This window comes from Oncorhynchus masou, chromosome 12 (genome assembly GCF_036934945.1).
Source record: "Oncorhynchus masou masou isolate Uvic2021 chromosome 12, UVic_Omas_1.1, whole genome shotgun sequence".
In the NCBI taxonomy this organism is placed as follows: domain Eukaryota; kingdom Metazoa; phylum Chordata; class Actinopteri; order Salmoniformes; family Salmonidae; genus Oncorhynchus; species Oncorhynchus masou.
Genome location: NC_088223.1, coordinates 15,508,603 through 15,528,047, shown reverse-complemented (window position 1 = coordinate 15,528,047; position 19,445 = coordinate 15,508,603). Strand labels below are relative to the sequence as shown.

At 45.2% G+C, this 19,445-nt stretch overlaps 1 protein-coding gene across 1 annotated transcript in view; it reads right to left on the bottom strand.

Annotated features, from left to right (window-relative positions):
* Positions 1 to 19,445, bottom strand: part of adgrb2 (adhesion G protein-coupled receptor B2) — a 600,103-nt gene that overhangs the window by 178,191 nt on the left and 402,467 nt on the right. Inside the window, exons 14-15 of the mRNA XM_064979676.1 lie at positions 8,705 to 8,783; positions 7,207 to 7,309 (exon numbers count right to left, since the gene is read on the bottom strand). Of these exons, the coding sequence (XP_064835748.1) occupies positions 7,207 to 7,309; positions 8,705 to 8,783 (182 nt within the window). The remainder of the gene's footprint in view (positions 1 to 7,206; positions 7,310 to 8,704; positions 8,784 to 19,445) is intronic.

Below are 19,445 nucleotides of genomic sequence, written 5' to 3'. Positions count from 1 at the left end.
ACAATGACGGCCTACCCTGGCCAAACGCAGACAACCCTGGGCCAATTGTGCACCACCCTATGGGACTCCCAATCACGGCTGGATGTGATGCAGCCTGGATTGAGATGCCCCTAAGTTTCTACCTTCCTTCCTTCCTCCCTCGTTCCCTCACTTCCTCTCTATCGCCCCCTCACTGGTCAAGATCATAGTATAGTCCATCTGTCCTGACTGAATAGTGCACATTGAGGTGGGACCCTCACTTCCACCTGTCCCCTTCTTGTCAGAAAGGTGATTTCCTTAACGACAGAAGGAGTGATGCATCACGTTGTGAACCAGAGTTTGCATGAGATGACAGCTCTACGTTGCAGCTCACTCACACAACGGTGTCATCTACATCACAAGTCCCTCAGAGCGCATTAGCCTCCGATGCTACGTGGCGTAGCGGCGTCTGCTAGCATTCAGCCATCAATCACCAGTCAGACGGGCTAGCCGTATGCTAACGTTAGTTCCATTGTGACTGACAAAAGGGTACTCCCACGCTGTCTGACTCTGTCTTTAGCACAGACATCATATAATGATGCTTTCTGCTCCACCAATAGGCTACGTTCCAGAAGACTAAATACTAATATCTGTGGATATAGTCTTTATATGTTGTATTCATAAACCTACATCTTTATAGTCACTCACCCACCCACACCCATGCGCCCACACACAGACACACACGCACACACACAAACACACACGGACACACACACGGGCACACACACACGCACACACACGCGCGCTCACACACGCTCACTAGCCGTCATTGGGAAGATGTATTGACAGTTGGGAAAAGATGTCTTCACTGTAAGAACCATGTTCAGTACAGGAACCCCAACACTCCCCTCCCCTCTGCCAACATCTGTCGCCATGGCGCTACTTCAGTCACTACCCACCAACAGCTACAGGGCAGGACTCACAAACACACACACACACACACACCTTAAAATATATACTTATTTTTATTTAACTAGGCAAGTCAGTTAAGAACAAATTCTTATTAACAATGACAGCCTACCGGGGAACAGTGGGTTAACTGTCTTGTTCATGGACAGAACGACAGATTTGTACCTTGTGAGCTCGGGGTTTCGGGCTTGCAACCTTTCGGTTACTAGTTCAACGCTCTAACCACTAGGCTACCTGCTGCACCTTGGCCAAGGTCATCCCCCCAACAGCTGCAGACCACCAGATTACCAAGTAGTCTACAGTGGCGTCTGCTAAATGACTTAAATGTAAATGTAAATGTGTACGGTCAACCAACCGTCTGCAGTGGTTTAATGTGCTCTAAGGTCAACCAACTGTCTACAGTGGTTCAATGTGCTGTAAGGTCAACCAACTGTCTACAGTGGTTCAATGTGTTGTAAGGTCAACCAACTGTCTACAGTGGTTCAATGTGAGGTAAGGTCAACCAACCATCTACAGAGGTTCAATGTGCTGTAAGGTCAACCAACCGTCTACAGTGGTTCAATGTGCTGTATGGTCAACCATCTACAGTGGTTCAATGTGCTGTAAGGTCAACCAACCATCTACAGTGGTTCAATGTGCTGTATGGTCAACCATCTACAGTGGTTCAATGTGCTGTAAGGTCAACCAACCGTCTACAGTGGTTCAATGTGCTGTAAGGTCAACCGTCTACAGTGGTTCAATGTGCTGTAAGGTCAACCAACTGTCTACAGTGGTTCAATGTGCTGTAAGGTCAACCAACCATCTACAGTGGTTCAATGTGCTGTAAGGTCAACCAACTGTCTACAGTGGTGTACGGTCAACCAACCGTCTACAGTGGTTCAATCTGCTGTAAGGTCAACCAACTGTCTACAGTGGTTCAATGTGCTGTAAGGTCAACCAACTGTCTACAGTGGTGTACGGTCAACCAACCGTCTACAGTGGTTCAATCTGCTGTAAGGTCAACCAACCGTCTACAGTGGTTCAATGTGCTGTAAGGTCAACCAACCGTCTACAGTGGTTCAATGTGCTGTAAGGTCAACCATCTACAGTGGTTCAATATGCTGTAAGGTCAACCAACCATCTACAGTGGTTCAATGTGCTGTAAGGTCAACCAACCATCTACAGTGGTTCAATGTGCTGTAAGGTCAACCAACCGTCTACAGTGGTTCAATGTGCTGTAAGGTCAACCAACCGTCTACAGTGGTTCAATGTGCTGTAAGGTCAACCAACCGTCTACAGTGGTTCAATGCGCTGTAAGGTCAACCAACCGTCTACAGTGGTTCAATGTGCTGTAAGGTCAACCAACCATCTACAGTGGTTCAATGTGCTGTAAGGTCAACCAACCGTCTACAGTGGTTCAATGTGCTGTAAGGTCAACCGTCTACAGTGGTTCAATGTGCTGTAAGGTCAACCAACTGTCTACAGTGGTTCAATGTGCTGTAAGGTCAACCAACTGTCTACAGTGGTTCAATGTGCTGTAAGGTCAACCAACTGTCTACAGTGGTTCAATGTGCTGTAAGGTCAACCAACTGTCTACAGTGGTTCAATGTGCTGTAAGGTCAACCAACCGCCTACAGTGGTTCAATGTGCTGTAAGGTCAACCAACTGTCTACAGTGGTTCAATGTGCTGTAAGGTCAACCAACTGTCTACAGTGGTTCAATGTGCTGTAAGGTCAACCAACCTTCTACAGTGGTTCAATGTGCTGTAAGGTCAACCAACCGTCTACAGTGGTTCAATGTGCTGTAAGGTCAACCGTCTACAGTGGTTCAATGTGCTGTAAGGTCAACCAACTGTCTACAGTGGTTCAATGTGCTGTAAGGTCAACCAACCGTCTACAGTGGTTCAATGTGCTGTAAGGTCAACCAACCGTCTACAGTGGTTCAATGTGCTGTAAGGTCAACCAACTGTCTACAGTGGTTCAATGTGCTGAAAGGTCAACAAATCGTCTACAGTGGTTCAATGTGCTGTAAGGTCAACCAACCGTCTACAGTGGTTCAATGTGCTGTAAGGTCAACCAACCGTCTACAGTGGTTCAATGTGCTGTAAGGTCAACCAACCATCTACAGTGGTTCAATGTGCTGTAAGGTCAACCAACTGTCTACAGTGGTGTACGGTCAACCAACCGTCTACAGTGGTTCAATCTGCTGTAAGGTCAACCAACTGTCTACAGTGGTTCAATGTGCTGTAAGGTCAACCAACTGTCTACAGTGGTGTACGGTCAACCAACCGTCTACAGTGGTTCAATCTGCTGTAAGGTCAACCAACCGTCTACAGTGGTTCAATGTGCTGTAAGGTCAACCAACCGTCTACAGTGGTTCAATGTGCTGTAAGGTCAACCATCTACAGTGGTTCAATATGCTGTAAGGTCAACCAACCATCTACAGTGGTTCAATGTGCTGTAAGGTCAACCAACCATCTACAGTGGTTCAATGTGCTGTAAGGTCAACCAACCGTCTACAGTGGTTCAATGTGCTGTAAGGTCAACCAACCGTCTACAGTGGTTCAATGTGCTGTAAGGTCAACCAACCGTCTACAGTGGTTCAATGCGCTGTAAGGTCAACCAACCGTCTACAGTGGTTCAATGTGCTGTAAGGTCAACCAACCATCTACAGTGGTTCAATGTGCTGTAAGGTCAACCAACCGTCTACAGTGGTTCAATGTGCTGTAAGGTCAACCGTCTACAGTGGTTCAATGTGCTGTAAGGTCAACCAACTGTCTACAGTGGTTCAATGTGCTGTAAGGTCAACCAACTGTCTACAGTGGTTCAATGTGCTGTAAGGTCAACCAACTGTCTACAGTGGTTCAATGTGCTGTAAGGTCAACCAACTGTCTACAGTGGTTCAATGTGCTGTAAGGTCAACCAACCGCCTACAGTGGTTCAATGTGCTGTAAGGTCAACCAACTGTCTACAGTGGTTCAATGTGCTGTAAGGTCAACCAACTGTCTACAGTGGTTCAATGTGCTGTAAGGTCAACCAACCTTCTACAGTGGTTCAATGTGCTGTAAGGTCAACCAACCGTCTACAGTGGTTCAATGTGCTGTAAGGTCAACCGTCTACAGTGGTTCAATGTGCTGTAAGGTCAACCAACTGTCTACAGTGGTTCAATGTGCTGTAAGGTCAACCAACCGTCTACAGTGGTTCAATGTGCTGTAAGGTCAACCAACCGTCTACAGTGGTTCAATGTGCTGTAAGGTCAACCAACTGTCTACAGTGGTTCAATGTGCTGAAAGGTCAACAAATCGTCTACAGTGGTTCAATGTGCTGTAAGGTCAACCAACCGTCTACAGTGGTTCAATGTGCTGTAAGGTCAACCAACCGTCTACAGTGGTTCAATGTGCTGTAAGGTCAACCAACCATCTACAGTGGTTCAATGTGCTGTAAGGTCAACAAACCGTCTACAGTAGTTCAATGTGCTGTAAGGTCAACCAACTGTCTACAGTAGTTAAATGTGCTGTAAGGTCAACCAACTGTCTACAGTGGTTCAATGTGCTGTAAGGTCAACCAACCGTCTACAGTGGTTCAATGTGCTGTAAAGTCAACCAACCGTCTACAGTGGTTCAATGTGCTGTAAGGTCAACCAAACGTCTACAGTGGTTCAATGTTCTGTAAGGTCAACCATCTACAGTGGTTCAATGTGCTGTAAGGTCAACCATCCTTCTACAGTGGTTCAGTGTGCTGTAAGGTCAACCAACCGTCTACAGTGGTTCAATGTGCTGTAAGGTCAACCAACTGTCTACAGTGGTTCAATGTGCTGTAAGGTCAACCAACCGTCTACAGTGGTTCAATGTGCTGTAAGGTCAACCATCTACAGTTGTTCAATGTGCTGTAAGGTCAACCGTCTACAGTGGTTTAATGTGCTGTAAGGTCAACCACCCGTCTACAGTGGTTTAATGTGCTGTAAGGTCAACCATCTACAGTTGTTCAATGTGCTGTAAGGTCAACCATCTACAGTGGTTCAAAGTGCTGCAAGGTCAACCAACCGTCTACAGTGGTTCAATGTGCTGTAAGGTCAACCATCTACAGTGGTTCAATGTGCTGTAAGGTCAACCATCTACAGTGGTTCAAAGTGCTGCAAGGTCAACCAACCGTCTACAGTGGTTCAATGTGCTGTAAGGTCAACCAACCATCTACAGTGGTTCAATGTGCTGTAAGGTCAACCAACCGTCTACAGTGGTTCAATGTGCTGTAAGGTCAACCAACTCTCTACAGTTGTTCAATGTGCTGTAAGGTCAACCAACCGTTTACAGTGGTTCAATGTGCTGTAAGGTCAAACAACCATCTACAGTGGTTCAATGTGCTGAAGGTCAACCGTCTACAGTGGTTCAATGTGCTGTAAGGTCAACCAACCGTCTACAGTGGTTCAATGTGCTGTAAGGTCAACCATCTACAGTGGTTCAATGTGCTGTAAGGTCAACCAACCGTCTACAGTGGTTCAATGTGCTGTAAGGTCAACCAACCATCTACAGGGGTTCAATGTGCTGAAGGTCAACCGTCTACAGTGGTTCAATGTGCTGTAAGGTCAACCAACCGTCTACAGTGGTTCAATGTGCTGTAAGGTCAACCAACCATCTACAGTGGTTCAATGTGCTGTAAGGTCAACCAACCGTCTACAGTGGTTCAATGTGCTGTAAGGTCAACCAACCGTCTACAGTGGTTCAATGTGCTGTAAGGTCAACCAACCATCTACAGTGGTTCAATGTGCTGAAGGTCAAACGTCTACAGTGGTTCAATGTGCTGTAAGGTCAACCGTCTACAGTGGTTCAAAGTGATGTAAGGTCAACCAACCATCTACAGTTGTTCAATGTGCTGTAAGGTCAACCATCTACAGTGGTTCAATGTGCTGTAAGGTCAACCGTCGACAGTGGTTCAATGTGCTGTAAGGTCAACCATCTACAGTGGTTCAATGTGCTGTAAGGTCAACCGTTGACAGTGGTTCAATGTGCTGAAGGTCAACCGTCTACAGTGGTTCAATGTGCTGTAAGGTAAACCAACCGTCTACAGTGGTTCAATGTGCTGTAAGGTAAACCAACCATCTACAGTGGTTCAAAGTGCTGTAAGGTCAACCAACCATCTACAGTGGTTCAATGTGCTGTAAGGTCAACCATCTACAGTGGTTCAATGTGCTGTAAGGTCAACCAACCGTCTACAGTGGTTCAATGTGCTGTAAGGTCAACCGTCTACAGGGGCTCATTGTTGCAGGACAGTCTCTTATTAAACTCTCCAGTTCTGTTCTAATTGAAAAGCCACAGACAAGGATGTGAAGGAGTACTGTAACACTCAGGCTGATACACATCATTACCAGGCTATGACACATCATTACCATGCTATGGCACATCATTACCAGGCTATGACACATCATTACCAGGCTATGACACATCATTATCAGGCTAGGGCACGTCACTACCAGACTATGGCACATCATTACAAGGCTATGGCACATCATTACCAGGCTATGGCACATCATTACCAGACTATGACACATCATTACCAGACTATGACACATCATTACCAGGCTATGACACATCATTACCAGGCTATGGCACATCATTACCAGGCTATGGCACATCATTACCAGACTATGGCACATCATTACCAGACTATGGCACATCATTACCAGACTATGACACATCATCACCAGGCTATGACACATCATTACCAGGCTATGACACATCATTACCAGACTATGACACATCATTTGACAAATCATTATAAGGCTATGACACATCATTACCAGGCTGTGACACATAATTACGAGGCTATGACACATCATTACCAGGCTATGGCACATCATTTTCAGACTATGACACATCATTATACAGCTCTGACACATCATTACCAGGCTATGACACATCATTACCAGGCTATGACACATCATTACCAGGCTATGATACATCATTACCAGGCTATGATACATCATTACCAGGCTATGACACATCATTACCAGGCTATGACACATCATTACCAGGCTATGACACATCATTACCAGGCTATGACACATCATTACCAGGCTATGACACATCATTACCAGGCTATGACACATCATTACCAGGCTATGACACATCATTACCAGGCTATGACACATCATTATCAGGCTATGACACATCATTATCAGGCTATGACACATCATTACCAGGCTATGACACATCATTATCAGGCTATGATACATCATTACCAGGCTATGACACATCATTATCAGGCTATGACACATCATTACCAGTCTATTCCATGTTGTACTCACATTAAGCAGTGGGGACAGCTCCACAACCACCATGGGTTCACTGAGTTTGGGTTCTGGTCGGACCGTCACCGTCAGAATCTTAGAGTTGATCACAGCAGGGGCTCTAGAGAGAGAGAGAGAGAGAGAGAGAGAGAGAGAGAGAGAGAGAGAGAGAGAGAGAGAGAGAGAGAGAGAGAGAGAGAGAGAGGAGAGAGAGAGAAAAAAAAAAGAGAGAGAGAGAGAGAAAAAAAAGAGAGAGAGAGAGAGAGAGAGAAGAGAGAGAGAGAGAGAGAGAGAGAGAGAGAGAGAGAGAGAGAGAGAGATTATGGAACTATGGGACCTGGTCAAAAGTAATATCACCAGACCTGAGTAATATCACCAGACTGAGTAATATCACCAGACCTGAGTAATATCACCAGACTGAGTAATATCACCAGACCTGAGTAATATCACCAGACCTGAGTAATATCACCAGACCTGAGTAATATCACGAGTTCTGAGTAATATCACCAGACTGAGTATTACCACCAGACCTGAGTAATATCACCAGACCTGAGTAATACCACCAGACCTGAGTAATATCACCAGACCTGAGTAATATCACCAGACCTGAGTAATATCACCAGACTGAGTATTACCACCAGACCTGAGTAATATCACCAGTTCTGAGTAATATCACCAGTTCTGAGTAATATCACCAGACTGAGTATTACCACCAGATCTGAGTAATATCACCAGATCTGTGTAATATTACCAGACCTGAGTAATATCATCAGACCTGAGTAATATCGCCAGACCTGAGTAATATCACCAGACCTGAGTAATATCACCAGACCTGAGTAATATCACCAGAATTGAGTATTAGGGCCTGTACCATTAAGAAACAAACATATCACAACAGGGAGTCCCGTAGGGTGGTGTCAAATTGTCCCAGCATCGTCCAGGTTTGGCCGTCATTGAAAATAAGAATTTATTCTTAACTGACTTGCCTTCTTAAATAAAGGTTAAATAAAACATTTAAAAATGTAATAAAAAAAATGGAGAATGGGAGCAAGGAATGAAGAGAGGAATCGCTGACAGAATGACATCTCGGGAGAAGATTACCAATAGAGAGGGAAGGTAGAAATAAAAAAGCAATGGATCGCCGGTCATTTCTCAGGATTGATGGCTGTCACACATCTTTAGTGATTAAAGTGTATAACTCCATATATAATCCTAACAACCGTGACATGGAAAGACCTGACACCAAACCACCACCATCTGTTTGTCACCATAGCATTAGGAAGAATCAGCCTGACCGGGATAGTTAAGCCATCCTGAATGATAAACTCTTCCCAACTCTCCGGTAGTTCCCATATAATTGGATCAGCAGGAGTGGGGAATTCCAGGAAGTGCTCGCGGTAGAGGGATAATCTACGATGGCAAGGTTTAATTAAGGCTTTAGAGATGAAGAATGATGGATGAGAGAGAGATAAGCTAAATTAATTGCAAACACTTTTTAATGGAATAAGAAACATACTTGGGGGCAGGAAGGATGACTCCTAAGGTCCGATAAAGGATGGCTCCGATGACAAAATACGAGGTCTCCGTTTCTGTTTCTGAAAGACACAAACATAATAGTTATTAATATAAATTGAATTGAGGAAATACATGAGTGGTACTTATCCCACGCAGGCCCAAAGGATACAGTCCAAACAGCAGATCACATGTCCAGGAAGAAGGTTAAAGGTTCATATGTGTACACTGTCTTCTAGTCAAGGCCTACTGTTCTATTCATATACTGTCCATAATGTGCATAGGTAAAAGTACTTGAAAGTACTAGTTAAGTCGTTTTTTTTATCTGCACTTTACGTTACAATTTATATATTTGACTACTTTTACTTTACTACATTCCTGAAGAAAATAATGTACTTTTTACTCCATACATTTATCCTGACACCAACAAGTATTAATTATGTTTTGAATGCTTAGGAGAACAGGAATATGTTCTAATTCACACCCTTATCAAGAGAACCTCCCTGGTCATCCCTCTGCCTCTGGTCTGCTGGACTCACTAAACAGAGAACATCCCTGGTCATCCCTACTGTCTCTGGTCTGATGGACTCACTAATAAGAGAACATCCCTGGTCATCCCTACTGTCTCTGGTCTGATGGACTCACTAAACAGAGAACATCACTGGTCATCCCTACTGACTGGTCTGCTGGACTCACTAAACAGAGAACCTCCCTGGTCATCCCTCTGCCTCTGGTCTGCTGGACTCACTAAACAGAGAACATCACTGGTCATCCCTACTGACTGGTCTGCTGGACTCACTAAACAGAGAACATCACTGGTCATCCCTACCGCCTCTGGTCTGCTGGACTCACTAAACAGAGAACATCCCTGGTCATCCCTCTGCCTCTGGTCTGCTGGACTCACTAAACAGAGAACATCCCTGGTCATCCCTACTGCCTCTGGTCTGCTGGACTCACTAAACAGAGAACCTCCCTGGTCATCCCTCTGCTTCTGGTCTGCTGGACTCACTAAACAGAGAACATCCCTGGTCATCCCTACTGCCTCTGGTCTGCTGGACTCACTAAACAGAGAACATCACTGGTCATCCCTACTGCCTCTGGTCTGATGGACTCACTAATAAGAGAACATCACTGGTCCTCCCTACTGCCTCTGGTCTGCTGGACTCACTAAACAGAGAACATCACTGGTCATCCCTACTGACTGGTCTGCTGGACTCACTAAGCAGAGAACATCCCTGGTCATCCCTACTGCCTGGTCTGCTAGACTCACTAAGCAGAGAACATCACTGGTCATCCCTACTGACTGGTCTGCTGGACTCACTAAACAGAGAACATCCCTGGTCATCCCTACTGCCTCTGGTCTGATGGACTCACTAATAAGAGAACATCACTGGTCCTCCCTACTGCCTCTGGTCTGATGGACTCACTAAACAGAGAACATCACTGGTCATCCCTACTGACTGGTCTGCTGGACTCACTAAGCAGAGAACATCCCTGGTCATCCCTACTGACTCTGGTCTGCTGGACTCACTAAACAGGGAACATCACTGGTCATCCCTACTGACTCTGGTCTGCTGGACTCACTAAACAGAGAACATCACTGGTCATCCCTACTGACTCTGGTCTGCTGGACTCACTAAACAGGGAACATCACTGGTCATCCCTACTGACTCTGGTCTGCTGGACTCACTAAACAGAGAACATCACTGGTCATCCCTACTGCTCTGGTCTGCTGGACTCACTAAACAGAGAACATCCCTGGTCATCCCTACTGCCTCTGGTCTGCTGGACTCACTAAAAAGAGAACATCACTGGTCATCCCTACTGCTCTGGTCTGCTGGACTCACTAAACAGAGAACATCACTGGTCATCCCTACTGACTGTTCTGATGGACTCACTAAACAGAGAACATCACTGGTCATCCCTACTGACTCTGGTCTGCTGGACTCACTAAACAGAGAACATCCCTGGTCATCCCTACTGCCTCTGGTCTGCTGGACTCACTAAACAGAGAACATCACTGGTCATCCCTACTGCTCTGGTCTGCTGGACTCACTAAACAGAGAACATCACTGGTCATCCCTACTGACTCTGGTCTGCTGGACTCACTAAACAGAGAACATCACTGGTCATCCCTACTGACTGTTCTGCTGGACTCACTAAACAGAGAACATCACTGGTCATCCCTACTGACTCTGGTCTGCTGGACTCACTAAACAGAGAACATCCCTGGTCATCCCTACTGCTCTGGTCTGCTGGACTCACTAAACAGAGAACATCACTGGTCATCCCTACTGCCTCTGGTCTGCTGGACTCACTAAACAGGGAACATCCCTTGTCATCCCTCTGCCTCTGGTCTGCTGGACTCACTAAACAGTGAACATCCCTGGTCATCCCTCTGCCTCTGGTCTGTTGGACTCACTAAACAGAGAACATCCCTGGTCATCCCTCTGCCTCTGGTCTGCTGGACTCACTAAAAAGAGAACATCACTGGTCATCCCTACTGCCTCTGGTCTGCTGGACTCACTAAACAGAGAACATAACTGGTCATCCCTACTGCTCTGGTCTGTTGGACTCACTAAACAGAGAACATCCCTGGTCATCCCTACTGCCTCTGGTCTGCTGGACTCACTAAACAGAGAACATCCCTGGTCATCCCTACTGCCTCTGGTCTGCTGGACTCACTAAACAGAGAACATCACTGGTCATCCCTACTGCCTCTGGTCTGCTGGACTCACTAAACAGAGAACATCCCTGGTCATCTCTCTGCCTCTGGTCTGCTGGACTCACTGAACAGAGAACATCACTGGTCATCCCTACTGCCTCTGGTCTGATGGACTCACTAAACAGAGAACATCACTGGTCCTCCCTACTGCCTCTGGTCTGCTGGACTCACTAAACAGAGAACATCCCTGGTCATCCCTCTGCCTCTGGTCTGCTGGACTCACTAAACAGAGAACATCACTGGTCATCCCTACTGCCTCTGGTCTGATGGACTCACTAAACAGAGAACATCACTGGTCCTCCCTACTGCCTCTGGTCTGCTGGACTCACTAAACAGAGAACATCCCTGGTCATCCCTACTGACTGGTCTGCTGGACTCACTAAACAGAGAACATCCCTGGTCATCCCTACTGACTGGTCTGTTGGACTCACTAAACAGAGAACATCCCTGGTCATTCCTACTGCTCTGGTCTGCTGGACTCACTAAACAGAGAACATCACTGGTCATCCCTACTGACTGGTCTGTTGGACTCACTAAACAGAGAACATACCTGGTCATCCCTACTGCTCTGGTCTGTTGGACTCACTAAACAGAGAACAACCTGGTCCTCCCTACTGACTCTGGTCTGTTGGACTCACTAAACAGAGAACATCGCTGGTCCTCCCTACTGACTCTGTTCTGCTGGACTCACTAAACAGAGAACATCCCTGGTCATCCCTACTGCCTCTGGTCTGATGGACTCACTAATAAGAGAACATCACTGGTCATCCCTACTGCCTCTGGTCTGCTGGACTCACTAAACAGAGAACATCCCTGGTCACCCCTACTGACTGGTCTGCTGGACTCACTAAGCAGAGAACATCCCTGGTCATCCCTACTGCCTCTGGTCTGCTGGACTCACTAAACAGAGAACATCCCTGGTCATCCCTACTGCCTCTGGTCTGATGGACTCACTAATAAGAGAACATCACTGGTCCTCCCTACTGCCTCTGGTCTGCTGGACTCACTAAACAGAGAACATCCCTGGTCATCCCTACTGACTGGTCTGCTGGACTCACTAAGCAGAGAACATCCCTGGTCATCCCTACTGCCTCTGGTCTGCTGGACTCACTAAACAGAGAACATCCCTGGTCATCCCTACTGCCTCTGGTCTGCTGGACTCACTAAACAGAGAACATCACTGGTCATCCCTACTGACTGGTCTGCTGGACTCACTAAACAGAGAACATCCCTGGTCATCCCTACTGCCTCTGGTCTGCTGGACTCACTAAACAGAGAACATCCCTGGTCATCCCTACTGCCTCTGGTCTGCTGGACTCACTAAACAGAGAACATCCCTGGTCATCTCTCTGCCTCTGGTCTGCTGGACTCACTGAACAGAGAACATCACTGGTCATCCCTACTGCCTCTGGTCTGATGGACTCACTAAACAGAGAACATCACTGGTCCTCCCTACTGCCTCTGGTCTGCTGGACTCACTAAACAGAGAACATCCCTGGTCATCCCTCTGCCTCTGGTCTGCTGGACTCACTAAACAGAGAACATCACTGGTCATCCCTACTGCCTCTGGTCTGATGGACTCACTAAACAGAGAACATCACTGGTCCTCCCTACTGCCTCTGGTCTGCTGGACTCACTAAACAGAGAACATCCCTGGTCATCCCTACTGACTGGTCTGCTGGACTCTCTAAACAGAGAACATCCCTGGTCATCCCTACTGACTGGTCTGTTGGACTCACTAAACAGAGAACATCCCTGGTCATTCCTACTGCTCTGGTCTGCTGGACTCACTAAACAGAGAACATCACTGGTCATCCCTACTGACTGGTCTGTTGGACTCACTAAACAGAGAACATACCTGGTCATCCCTAATGCTCTGGTCTGTTGGACTCACTAAACAGAGAACAACCTGGTCCTCCCTACTGACTCTGGTCTGTTGGACTCACTAAACAGAGAACATCGCTGGTCCTCCCTACTGACTCTGTTCTGCTGGACTCACTAAACAGAGAACATCCCTGGTCATCCCTACTGCCTCTGGTCTGATGGACTCACTAATAAGAGAACATCACTGGTCATCCCTACTGCCTCTGGTCTGCTGGACTCACTAAACAGAGAACATCCCTGGTCACCCCTACTGCCTCTGGTCTGATGGACTCACTAATAAGAGAACATCACTGGTCCTCCCTACTGCCTCTGGTCTGCTGGACTCACTAAACAGAGAACATCCCTGGTCATCCCTACTGACTGGTCTGCTGGACTCACTAAGCAGAGAACATCCCTGGTCCTCCCTACTGCCTCTGGTCTGCTGGACTCACTAAACAGAGAACATCCCTGGTCATCCCTACTGACTGGTCTGCTGGACTCACTAAACAGAGAACATCCCTGGTCATCCCTACTGACTGGTCTGCTGGACTCACTAAGCAGAGAACATCCCTGGTCCTCCCTACTGCCTCTGGTCTGCTGGACTCACTAAACAGAGAACATCACTGGTCATCCCTACTGACTGGTCTGCTGGACTCACTAAACAGAGAACATCCCTGGTCCTCCCTACTGCCTCTGGTCTGCTGGACTCACTAAACAGAGACCATCCCTGGTCATCCCTACTGACTGGTCTGCTGGACTCACTAAACAGAGAACATCCCTGGTCATCCCTACTGACTGGTCTGCTGGACTCACTAAACAGAGAACATCCCTGGTCATCCCTACTGACTGGTCTGCTGGACTCACTAAACAGAGAACATCCCTGGTCATCATTACTGACTGGTAAAGAATTTGAAATGGTTTATACTTTTACTTTTGATACTTAAGTATACTTATAACCAAATACATTTAATGAAGTACAATTTTACAGGGTGACATTCACTTTTACTTGAGTCATTTTCTATTAAAGTATCTTTAATCTTACTCAAGTATGACAATTGGGTACATTTTCCACCACTGTCTATACACACCACCATATATAACTACTGTCTATACACACCATCATATGTAACCACTGTCTATACACACCACCATATATAACTACTGTCTATACACACCATCATATATAACCACTGTCTATACACACCACCATATGTAACTACTGTCTATACACACCATCAATTATAACTACTGTCTATACACACCACCATATATAACAACTGTCTATACACACCACCATATATAACTACTGTCTATACACACCATCATATATAACCACTGTCTATACACACCACCATATATAACTACTGTCTATACTGTCTATACAAACCACCATATATAACTACTGTCTATACACACCGCCATATATAACTACTGTCTATACACACCACCATATAAAACTACTGTCTATACACACCATCATATAGAACCACTGTCTATACACACCACCATATATAACTACTGTCTATACTGTCTATACAAACCACCATAATTAACTACTGTCTATACACACCATCATATATAACCACTGTCTATACACACCACCATATATAACTACTGTCTATACACACACCATCATATATAACCACTGTCTATACACACCATCATATATAACTACTGTCTATACTGTCTATACACACCACCATATATAACTACTGTCTATACACACCACCATATATAACTACTGTCTATACACACCATCATATATAACCACTGTCTATACACACCACCATATATAACTACTGTCTATACACACCATCATATATAACTACTGTCTATACACACCATCATATATAACCACTGTCTATACACACCACCATATATAACTACTGTCTATACACACCACCATATAAAACTACTGTCTATACACACCACCATATATAACTACTGTCTATACACACCACCATATATAACTACTGTCTATACTGTCTATACACACCACCATATATAACTACTGTCTATACACACCATCGTATATAACTACTGTCTATACACACCACCATATATAACTACTGTCTATACACACCACCATATATAACTACTGTCTATACACACCATCCTATATAACTACTGCCTATACACACCATCCTATATAACTACTGTCTACACACACCATCCTATATAACTACTGCCTATACACACCATCCTATATAACTACTGTCTACACACACCATCCTATATAACTACTGTCTATACTCTCTATACACACCATCCTATATAACTACTGTCTATACTGTCTATACACACCATCCTATATAACTACTGTCTACACACACCATCCTATATAACTACTGTCTATACTGTCTATACACACCATCCTATATAACTACTGTCTACACACACTATCCTATATAACTACTGTCTACACACACCATCCTATATAACTACTGTCTATACTGTCTACACACACCATCCTATATAACTACTGTCTATACTGTCTATACACACCATCCTATATAACTACTGCCTATACACACCATCCTATATAACTACTGTCTACACACACCATCCTATATAACTACTGTCTATACTGTCTATACACACCACCCTATATAACTACTGTCTACACACACCATCCTATATAACTACTGCTGTACACACCATCCTATATAACTACTGTCTACACACACCATCTTATATAACTACTGTCTACACACACCATCCTATATAACTACTGCCTATAAACGCCATCCTATATAACTACTGCCTATACACACCATCTTATATAACTACTGTCTACACACACCATCCTATATAACTACTGTCTATACTCTCTATACACACCATCCTATATAACTACTGTCTATACTGTCTATACACACCATCTTATATAACTACTGTCTACACACACCATCCTATATAACTACTGTCTACACACACCATCCTATATAACTACTGCCTACACACACCATCCTATATAACTACTGCTGTACACACCATCCTATATAACTACTGTCTACACACACCATCCTATATAACTACTGTTGTAAAAACCTTTTCTATTCATATACTGTCCATGTCTACACACACCATCCTATATAACTACTGTCTATACACACCCTCCTATATAACTACTGTCTATACTGTCTATACACACCATCCTATATAACTACTGTCTATACACACCATCCTATATAACTACTGCTGTACACACTATTTCTATTCATATACTGTCCATGTCTATACACACCATTCTATATAACTACTGTCTATACACACCATTCTATATAACTCCTGCTGTACACACCTTTTCTATTCATATACTGTCCATGTCTACACACACCATCCTATATAACTACTGTCTATACACACCATCCTATATAACTCCTGCTGTACACACCTTTTCTATTCATATACTGTCCATGTCTACACACACCATCCTATATAACTACTGTCTATACACACCATCCTATATAACTACTGTCTATACTATCTATACACACCATCCTATATAACTACTGTCTATACACACCATCCTATATAACTACTGCTGTACACACCTTGTCTATTCATATACTGTCCATGTCTACACACACCATCCCATGAAAATAAACTCAGCAAAAAAAGAAACGTCCTCTCACTGTCAGCTGCGTATATTGTCAGCAAACCTAACAAGTGTAAATATTAGCATGAACATGACAAGATTCAACAACTGAGACATAAACTGAACACGTGACTAACAGAAATGGAATAATGTGTCCCTGAACAAGGGGGGGTTGTCATAAAGTTATAGTCAGTATCTGGTAAGGCCACCAGCTGCATTAAGTATTGCAGTGCATCTTCTCCTCGCGGACTACACCAAGTAGTCAAGTCTTGCTGTGAGATGTTAACCCACTCTTCCACCAAGGCACCTGCCAGTTCCCGGTCATTTCTGGGGGGGGATGGCCCTAGCCCTCACCCTCCGATCCAACAGGTCCCATACTGGCCAGTCTTGCAGGAAATCACGCACAGAACGAGCAGTATGGCTGGTGGCATCGTCATGCTGGAGGGTCATGTCAAGATGAGCCTGCAGGAAGGGTACCACATGAGGGAGGAGGATGTCTACCCTGTAATGCACAGCATTGAGATTGCCTGCAATGACAACAAGCTCAGTCGGATGATGCTGTGACACACCGCCCCAGAGCATGACAGACTCTCCACCTCCAAATCGATCCCGCTCCAGGGTACAGGTCTCAGTGTAATGGTCATTTCTTTGACGATAAACGCGAATCCGACCATGACCCCTGGTGAGACAAAGCCGCGACTCGTCAGTGAAGAGCACTTTTTGCCAGTCCTGTCTGGTCCAGAGACGGTGGGTTTGTGCCGATAGGCAACATTGTTGCCGGTGATGTCTGGTGAGGACCTGCCTTACAACAGGCCTACAAGCCCTCAGTCCAGCCTCTCTCAGCCTATTGCGGACAGTCTGAGCACTGATGGAGGGATTGTGCGTTCCTGGTGCAACTCGGGCAGTTGTTGTTGCCATCCTGTACCTGTTCTGCAAGTGTGATGTTCGGACTTACCGATCCTGTGCAGGTGTAGTTACACGTGATCTGCCACTGTGAGGACAATCAGCCACTGTGAGGACAATCAGCTGTCCGTCCTGTCTCCCTGTAGTGCTGTCTTAGTCATCTCACAGTACGGACATTGCAATTTATTGCCCTGGCCACATCTGCAGTCCTCATGCCTCCTTGCAACATGCCTAAGGCACGTTCACGCAAATGAGCAGGGACCCCAGGCATCTTTCTTTTGGTGTTTTTCAGAGTCAGTAGAAAGACCTCTTTAGTGTCCTAAGTTTTCATAACTGTGACCTTAACTGCCTACCATTTGTAAACCGTTAGTGTCTTAACGACTGTTCCACTGGTGCATGTTCATTAATTGTTAATGGTTCATTGAACAAGCATGGGAAACAGTGTTGAAACCCTTTACAATGAAGATCTGTGAAGTTATCTGGATTTTTACAAATGATCTTTTTTTGCTGAGTTTATATGTATATTCCGGACTCTGACATTGCTCATTTTTAGTTCCTTTCTTTTAATGTTGGGCTTTGTGTGCATTGTTTTGTATTGTCAGGTATTACTACACTGTCATACATCTATGACTGCATCTGCTAAATATGTGTACGTGACCATTGCAATTTGATACGAAGTTAAAGGTTCACCAACCAGCTGAGAGGAATTGAAAACCAAAAGATAGAGATTGACATTTAGAATTGAAAGGGGAAGGATAAATAGCCTCTTGTACTGAGACCACATGTCATTCTCCCCTCATCCATCTAGATTTCCTTCCTCCTCAACCCTCTCTTTCCATTTCCAACTGCCTCCTTGCTTTTCCTTTTCAAAACTTTTTTCACCAATTTCTTTGTTCCCTCGCTATTCAATTAAATTCAGTTCAATTGAAGGGGCTTTATTGGCCTCTCTTTCTACTCAACAGGCCAAAGACTCTCTTTCTACTCAACAGGCCAAAGACTCTCTTTCTACTCAACAGGCCAAAGACTCTCTTTCTACTCTGTGCTTCCTCTGCTTCCCCCTTCTATTTCTCTCCCTCCATCCCTCTCTCCCTGGAGCAGTGTGTTGCAGAGAGTTGATCTCTCCCAGAGAGAGGTCGTGTTTCTCTTTAAATGTCAACCTGTCTGGAGGGAAGGAAGGATGGAGGAGTGAGGGAGGGAGTAGAAAGGAAAATAAAGGAGGGAAAATACTCAGGCACATGGGATGAGTCATCCAAAATCTAACAGAGAGAGAGAGCGAGAGAGGGAGAGTGATAGAGAGAGAGCAAGAGAGGGAGAGTGATAGAGAGAAAGAGAGCAAGAGAGCGAGAGAGGGAGAGTGATAGAGAGCGAGAGAGGGAGAGTGATAGAGAGAGAGAGAGCAAGAGAGGGAGAGTGATAGAGAGAGAGAGAGCAAGAGAGGGAGAGTGATAGAGAGAGAGAGAGAGAGCGAGAGAGGGAGAGTGATAGAGAGCAAGAGAGAGCGAGAGAGGGAGAGTGATAGAGAGAGAGAGAGAGCAAGAGAGCGAGATAGGGAGAGTGATAGAGAGGGAGAGTGATAGAGAGTGAGAGAGGGAGAGAGCGAGAGAGGGAGAGTGATAGAGAGAGAGATCAAGACAGCGAGAGAGCGAGAGTGAT